Source organism: Crocodylus siamensis, chromosome 15, assembly GCF_052110815.1.
Source record: "Crocodylus siamensis isolate JL-2025a chromosome 15, ASM5211081v1, whole genome shotgun sequence".
Taxonomy (NCBI): domain Eukaryota; kingdom Metazoa; phylum Chordata; order Crocodylia; family Crocodylidae; genus Crocodylus; species Crocodylus siamensis.
In genome coordinates, this window is record NC_143409.1 from 47,918,527 (window position 1) to 47,926,902 (window position 8,376).

The window sequence follows — 8,376 nt, forward strand, 5'->3', positions numbered from 1 at the left end:
ATCAGGCAGCGGGTGGGGATGTCACTCCTCATGACAGGACTCTCACATCCTGATGTATTTTAAAACACACCATGAGATGTGGCAGCCCATGACACAGTAATGGATCTGCATGGGACTGCATCTTCTCCTCTACACCCTTATTTGCCTGCCTCCTGCAGAGATTTCTGAAAGGTCCTGCCCCCTTCCTCCTGATCTCCCCCTTCCCCCAAATTCCCGGCCATGTTTGGCTACGCAGCCAGCAAAGTGCCCCAGCCACTATCCCAGGCCAGGCCTGCTCTACCTCAAGCACTAGTTGCTGCTGTTCCTACCTCCCTTATTGCCTCTGGTATGGAAGAGGTAGCACAAAGTCATGATCTGTGGAAAAGGGGCAACCAAGCAGGGTGAGAAAGGAGAAATAAATATACACAAGAATAAAAGTACTAGGAAGAAAGAGACTTCAGGGAGAAAACATGACAGGGCAAAAACTGGAAGGCCTGAATATTGTGGGGCCAGGATCAAAATATTTTGGGTGGAGCAGCAAAAAATGGTACTTGAGGCTAATGAGAAAGTCCGAGGACAGAGCAGGAAGCTGCCTGCTGAATAGACCTGGACAAAGGGGCGTTGGAAGGGACTGAAGCTGGCCGGGGTGGCTGAGTGGAGGAGTTATGTGAGCTCCTGTTTGCACATTCATAAACCAAGACAACTTTGCCTAAACTGTGAGTTTTTGGTCTATCTCTACTTCCTTCCTCTGCTGTCTCCTCCTACCCAGTGCTGCTATCTCTTCCTTTTTCTGATCTCTTCCCCTGTGTGTCTGTTCACTCTCCCGTAGCTTTCATTCCTTTCCTCCTGCTTTTTGCTCCCCAAAGTTTGCTTGTCATCACAATGAGTGGTGATGAGGGAGAGGATGAATCCAGCTTTTCTCTCCTGGTGTCATCCATCCTGTCCATGCGGGGATGTGACTCTCCTTTTAGGTCCATTGTTCCCTGCTTGAAACAGCCCCTGACTTGTAGGGACTGTTTGGGGACTACTCTAGATGATACTTGCTACAGGCCCAGACAGATGGAGCAGACCTTTCCATAAAGGGATCTCTGACCATGAGTTGGAAGAGGAGGCGAGCAGCTCTTATTTCAGTAGTTTTGGGGGTTGCTTTCCTTTTCCATCCAACCATTATTATATAATTTTTCATTGTTCCTCTTTTATTAGAGGATATGCACTTGATGCCTAAAAGTTTATCCAACTGCTCTTCCAAATAGAGAGTCAAACCAATAAGAGATACCACAAAACATCTTTGCCTCCTGGACCGGCAGAGCTCCAACAATACTCCACCTCTCTATAATAAGACACCAAGTACATTCCTGGCTTTTAACAAAATAACTTTCTATTTACATAAGTCACTTATGGCTTCCTCACTCCCACTTCCCCACACATTATCTCTTCATTTTTGCCTTAAGCCCTTCCTATTTGTGTATGTATTTCAATCCCTCCCAAATGCTATGACTTAGGCTGGTTTTTTTCATAGTTTCATAGTTTCTAGGGTCAGGAGGGACCTGAGCAGATCATCAAGTCCGACCCCCGCCATGGCAGGAAAGAGTACTGGGGTCAAACGACCCAAGCAAGTTGGACATCTGGCCTCCTCTTAAAGACCCCCAGGGTAGGAGCCTGCACCACTTCGCTTGGAAGTTGGCTCCAGATCCTAGCCGCCCTGACAGTGGAGTCGCGCCTCCTGATGTCTAACCTGAATCTACCCTCTGCCAGCTTGTGACCATTATTCCTGGTCACTCCTGGCGGTGCTTGGGGGAACAGGGACTCCCCGAGTGCCTGCTGGTCCCCTCTGACTAGTTTATAACAGGCCACTAGATCCCCCTCAGCCTTCTCTTGTGGAGGCTGAACAGGTTCAGGTCCCGTAGCCTCTCCTCGTAGGGCCTGCCGTGCTGCCCCCTGATCATGCAAGTGGCCTCCTCTGGACCCTCTCCATGTTGTCCACATCCCTCCTGAAGTGCGGTGCCCAGAACTGGACGCAGTACTCCAGCTGCGGCCTGACCAGTGCCGCATAGAGAGGGAGGATCACCTCCTTGGACCTGCTCGAGATGCATCTGTGGATGCATGACAAGGTACGGTTGGCCTTCCTGACCGCGTGCCCACATTGTCAGCCCATGTTCATCTTCGCATCAGTGATGACTCCAAGATCCTTTTCTGTCTCTACACTGATGAGAAGAGAGTTCCCCAGACTGTCGGTGTGGTGCTGGCTCTTCCTCCCCAGGTGCAGCACTCATCCACCTACCCCTGTAACCTGTCTAGGTCTGATTGCAGCCTATTTCTCCCTTCTAGCGTGCCCACATCCCCCCACATCTTAGTGTCAGCAGCATATTTGAACAGGGTGCTATTTACCCCCTCGTCCAAGTCACTGATGAAGATGTTGAACAGTGCGGGCCCGAGGACCGAGCCCTGGGGGACCCCACTGCCCACATCCCTCCAGGTTGAAAAAGACCCATCCACCACCACTCTCTGGGTGCGACCCTCCAGCCAGTTGGTGACCCATTTGACTGTGTAGGTGTCAACACCACAGTCCCTCACTTTTTTAATGAGAAAGGGGTGAGAGACAGTGTCAAAGGCCTTCTGAAAGTCCAGAAAGACTATGTCTACTGCTACCCCTGCATCTAAGGATTTGGTGACCTGGTCGTAGAAGGCACCAGGTTGGTCTGACAGGACCTGCCTCTAATGAACCTTGTTGGTTGCCCCTAAGCATAACCTCCCCCACTGGCCCCTCGTGGACATGTGCCAGAATAATTCTGTCTAAAAACTTGCCCAGGATCGAGGTAAGACTAACTGGCCTATAGTTTCCCGGGTCCTCCTTCCTCCCCTTTTTGAAGATGGGAACCACGTTGGCCCTCTTCCAGTCCTCTGGCACCACACCAGAGCACCACGAGTGCTCGTAAAGCCATGCCGGGGTCCCGCAACGACCTCAGCTAATTCCCTCAGCACTCGGGGGTGGCGATCGTCCGGACCAGCTGATTTGAATACATCCCGTCCCTCCAGACGTTCCCTGACTAGATCCTCACTGACCCTTGGCCTAGGTGCGCCTCCCCTGGGGTCTAACTGGGGCCCAGAGTGGGGGTGACTGTTTCGGTCCCTGCTCAGGAAAATGGAGGTAAAGAAATCATTAAATATGTTAGCTTTGTCGTCCAAATTTCCTAACTTTCCAAATTTCGGTAAGCTCTGAAAAGTTCGGAAATTGGACATGCACTTGAAGCCTGGTACACAACAAAGCTTTGTGACCTGGACTGTTCTGCTCCAAATTTTATGTTTCTTTGGCTGTGTCTTCCTGGAATGGGAATGCCGCTCTGGGAAATGGCCCCAAAATATGAGAGCAGGCAAGGTTTAACTGAGTAGGATTGAAGACAGGCAGTGGATAATGCAGGGGGAGATGAGCTGTATCCGTGCTCTCCCCTTCACACCCTCTGCTGGGCTCTCCTCAGCCCCAGGGTCTCTCCTCCCTGCCTGTGACCGGCAGGTGCAGGAGGGGAACGATGCCGTGTCCCAGCCCTGGCCCAGCCGGTGTGTTTCTGTCCCTGGCCCGTCTCTTCCTGCCGGGGGGAATCGGCCCTGCCCTTTGCTGAGGTCTCCGGGCTCCTTCCTGCTCGGGTCAATCCCGGATTCACCTCCAGCTGCAGCCAAAGCTGCCCCTGCCTCGATCACCCCCTGTCCTCGGGCTGAGCTCTGCTCCTCACGCTCCTGTATCTCCTTTCCCCGCAGAGGAGGTGACTCTGGATCCAGACACGGCTCATCCCTACCTCGTCCTGTCTGAGGATGGGAAGAGTGTGAGATGGACAGACACGCGGCAGGATCTGCCCAACAATCCTGAGAGATTTGACACTGAGCGCTGTGTGCTGGGCTGTGAGGGATTCACCTCAGGGAGACACTGGTGGGAGGTGGAGGTGGGGGAGGGGAGATGGTGGGGCGTGGGGGTGGCCAGAGAGTCTGTGAGGAGGAAGGGATGGATCAGATTTAGCCCCAAGGAGGGGGTCTGGGGTGTGCGGCGCTGGAGGGGTCAGTACGAGGCTCTCACTGCCCCTGATCCCACCCCCCTGTCCCTGCACCGGGAGCCCAGCAGGGTCGGGGTCTGTCTGGACTGCACATTGGGGCGGGTGTCGTTTCTCGATGCTGACACCGGGGCCCCGATCTTCACCTTCCCGCCGGCCTCATTCACGGGGGACAGGATCCGGCCCTGGTTCCTGGGTGGGTATGGTGAAATCAATCTCAGACGGCGCCAGTGAGAGGGAAAGGAAACATGCAAGACAGGACCTGTTAGTTGTCCCCTCTGGCCTCAGTCGTGCTCATGTCTGTGACCCTGGAGGACTCCTCTCCCTGCAGACGATCAGCGGGGCCGTGTCCGTGACCCTGGACGCGCAGGTTGGGTTTCTTCATCCCCCGACCACGGAGAGCAGGACGTGGCTGAGCTGGACGGTCCGTCTCTGGCCCGTGGGTCATTTCCTGCATGACCGAGGGGCCCTCGGGGGCCTGTGGGGTCCGGCACTGACGGGTGCAGCTGCGGGGGTCGGGTGAGGGGCGGCGAAGAGGAGGCTCCAAAACCCGGGGCCGGTTGTGTTGGGAAATGCAGTTGTACCTGGCCCTGGTGTTCATTGCAGCGCTCCTTGTTCAGAGCCTGCGGTCCTGAGAAGTGGAGACACTGGAGCTGCTTTATAGGTCTTTAATGCAAAATTTGGCCCTTTCCCCTCATTCTAATTAATGAAAAGTCATTCTCAAGTGATTCATTGTCCTCACAATTGCAGCCAATAAAGCTGTTGCTGATACATATCAAAGTATGTTTTGCTTGGTGATTGATTTATTACACATCTCATTTCCTTGTCGTAAATGTTGTGGAGTGAGCAGGTTTCTTTAAGAGATTTGATTCCTCATTAGAAAAACCGATCGCCTTCCCTGGCAAGTTCCCATGTCAGTCTGGTGGGACTGTAGCATCACCTCTTGTGTTGCCCGTGAGCCAGACACACATAAAACTTTTCTGTGGCTGTGGCCAAATCCCACTGCACCAGTCATCAGTTTGCCTTTCCCAGTCATTTAAAAACCCAAGCTCTTCCTGCTAATTTAAAAACCTGAAGTTAGATGTTGGAAAATCAAGAAAAAGTGAAATAAAGCTCCTGCTCACACTCCTTACAGGGACTATGATAGTAAGAAATATCTGTCATGTCTGCTCAGAGTTACTGATGTATAAACTGTGAGGAAACAAACTTATCTAAAGAATTAAGTTGTTCATATACGGACTTAAAGTGACCCGTGCAGCAAGAGATGTCATTGTCACCAATCCCTTGATTCAGGGCTGATCTCTGCCATGACTCAGTGATGGTCTTCAGGTGAGTTAAGAGTCCAATCCTTGAGCGATTTGCAGCAGTTACAGGTCTTTCCTCGGGGGAAAGTAGGCTGTGGGCAGTGATTCCTGCGCTTATCTTTTCTCTGTCCTCTCTTCTCTGCGTTGAGGGCAGTATGCTTCACCTTGCAGTGGACGGCCACTGGTTGAGCCTGCGTCATCACTGCAGACAGCTGGTGGCCAGCTCTTCCTAGCTCTTCAAGTCGGCATCCATTTTCTACATGTATGCCTTCAATATGCCCTTGCAGCATTTCCTCTGGCCACTGTGAGATCTCAGGCCAAGCCTAGACTGGGAGTTAAGCAGGTGTTTTGGGAGTCAAGAGTCAGGCATCCCCTCACAAGGTCTGGTCAAGTGAAGTTGGTGCTTGAGGATCACTGACTCCATGCTGGTAACATTGGCTTCAGCCAGGATGCTGGCGTTTGTGTGACAATCTTCCCATTTGATGTGGAGTGGAGGATCTGTCTAGGACATAGGTAGTGATCCCCGTACAGGCTGTTGAGATGACCATGGTAGGTCATTCACATTTCACACTTGTAGTGGAGAGTGGGGACGATCACTACATTGTAGATGTGGATTGTGGTTTCTTTCCAGAGACCTTGATGAATAAAGACACAAGGAAGCAATTTCCCAAATGAGGAATCTGTGCACTGGATCCTATACGAGTATGTATGTCAAAAGCCAGAGGTGGATCAGGGAAAGCGTGGGTCCCTTACTGAATGAGGGAGGCAACCTCGTGACAGAGGATGCAGAAAACGTGGACGTGCTCAATGCCTTTTTTACCTCCGTCTTCACAGACAAGCGCAGCTCCCAGACTACTGCACTGGACAGCAGAGTTGGGAGTGGAGGCGAGCAGCTCTCAGTGGTGAAAGAACAGGTTAGGGACTACTTAGAAAGTCGGATATGTACAAGTCTATGGGGCCAGAAAGGATGCACCTGAGGGTGGTGAGGGAGTTTGCTGTTGACACTAAAGAGCCTCTGGCCTTCGTCTCTGAAAACTCATGGTGATCAAGTGAGGTCTGGGATGATTGGAAAAGGTCAGACATTGTGCCCATAATTAAGAAAGGGAAGGAGGAGGCTCCAGAGAACTACATAGCAGTCAGCCTCACCTCAATGCTTGGAAAAATCATGGAGCAGATCCTCAAGGGATCCATTTCTAAGCACTTGGAGACGTAGGTGATCAGGAACAGTCAGCATGGATTTGCCAGAGGCAAATCATGTCTGACCAACCCGATTGCCTTCTCTGAGGAGGTGACTGGCTCTGCAGATGTGGGAGACCAGTGGCTGTGGCATAACTTGATTTTAGCAAGGTTTTTGATATGGTCTCCCATAGTATTCCTGCAGGCAAGCTAAGGAAGTACAGGCTGGATGAATGGACTGTAAAATGGATAGGAAGTGGCTGGAGCATCGGGCTCAGAGAGTAGTAATTAATGGCTCAATGTCTATTTGGTAGCTGGTAACAAGTGGAGTGCCCCAGGGGTTGGTTCTGGGGCCAGTTTCATTCACTGTCTTCATCACTGACTTGGGATATGGCATGGAGTGCACCCTCAGCAAGTATGCAGATGACACCAAGCTGGTGGGGGGGGGGGTAGTAGATATACTGGAAGGTAGGGCTAGTATGCAAAATGATGCCATAGATAATCATTTGTATAGGATAGTTTAGATAGGGGGAAACCTGCCTCAGGTAGGAGCTTTTACTAGATGACCTCTGCTGGAGGTCCCTTCCAGGTGTCCTCCAGCACAACAAAGTGCAATTGCATCATCTAAAAGAGATGCCCTCGGGAACTGTCACTTATACTTTGCTACAGGGATCCTCACTTTCTGCCTCTACAAAGGCAGCAAAAAGAAGGTCTGCTTCAGGTGAGTGTGAAAGAAGTGAAGAACTACTTTTCAGTAGAAGAGTGGAAGGAAAAGCTGTCATCCAGCTCCTGGGCTCTGGCTGTAATGTGCTTTAGACAATGGCCACACCTCCAACTGGGGGGCAGTGCCTGGGATGGGCTGATCCTCCTGGTGATATGGAGACACGTCAAACATCTGTCAAACCAATTGTCAAATTAGGGATCAGGATTTCTCCATTAAGTCAGACTGGCAAGGCCAGCAGGAGGTATGTTCCTCTTCTTTGGCTCCTCTGTGCATATATTCAGTAACTCCTCTCTGCTTGCAGTGTCAGTGCCCGCATGTCCCCTTCTTTCACCTCTGCCATTTTCTAGAGTGCTCCTCCTTGGTCTGGTTCTTGTACTTGCTCTATATGAAAGTTTGTAGTGGGGCATGGTTAGATAACTTTTGGGAAAAGGATGCCTGGGAATGGGCTAAATGGGATGGTCAATACATGGAGTGGATGGAGCACGCTCCGGTTCCACCACCCAATACCAAAAAGAATCTACGTGGTCAGGTAACTAGTATTATCCAGACCCATCTGAATAAAACCACACTCCCCTGACAATCCACATGAAGGATACAGACACTGTAATTCAATCAACTAACTCCTTGGAGGGGAGGGGGAAAAGGGGGATTTTCAACTTTTGGTGATCTAGAAGGCTTTCTGGGCATGTGTAATTAGCTAATGCATGTAAGCCAACCTGCCCCGCATACTTAATTAGTTAATTATAATACACATGGGACGTATGACGTGACGTTGTAACATATATGTTTGTATGAACCGGAAAATGTTGTAAGAGTTCCTGTTTCTGCCCATGTGCTTAGGAGAGAGGGTATTTAAGTTCCAGCTTGGGGTTTCCTCGGCGGTTCAGAGTAATCTGAGATTTTCTGTCTCTGCTCTGACCCTATTTGCAAATACCGTATTTTTCAGACCATAAGACGCACTTTTTTCCCCCCAAAAGTGGGGGGAAAACGAGGGTGCATCTTATGGTCCGAAGGTGTGTGTCCCGGGGAGACGGGGCGGAGCTTGCCCACGGAGGCGGCGGAGCCCGAGCGGGACATCCGCCGCTTGTTTACACTGGAAGCCGGCGCCCGTGCCGGTGGCCGGGAGCCAGCAATAAAAATGGCCGGCCTGAAC

At 51.3% G+C, this 8,376-nt stretch overlaps 1 protein-coding gene and 1 pseudogene across 8 annotated transcripts in view; one reads left to right on the forward strand and one right to left on the reverse strand.

Moving 5' to 3' along the window:
- LOC149852633 (butyrophilin subfamily 1 member A1-like) overlaps positions 1 to 8,376 on the reverse strand; it is a 116,940-nt pseudogene that overhangs the window by 86,955 nt on the left and 21,609 nt on the right. The window lies entirely within an intron of this gene.
- The window catches only part of LOC149852635 (butyrophilin subfamily 1 member A1-like), a 52,094-nt gene that overhangs the window by 17,670 nt on the left and 26,048 nt on the right, over positions 1 to 8,376 (forward strand). For 5 of the 7 annotated variants that reach the window (XM_090028300.1, XM_090028296.1, XM_090028298.1 and 2 more), the window contains one exon: positions 3,733 to 4,799. The exons of the other annotated variants lie outside the window; for them this stretch is intronic. In XM_090028300.1, coding sequence (XP_089884426.1) covers positions 3,733 to 4,253 — 521 coding nt within the window. In that variant the 3' untranslated portion in view covers positions 4,254 to 4,799. Of the gene's footprint in view, positions 1 to 3,732; positions 4,800 to 8,376 lie in introns of those variants that run through there. 7 annotated transcript variants of the gene reach the window in all.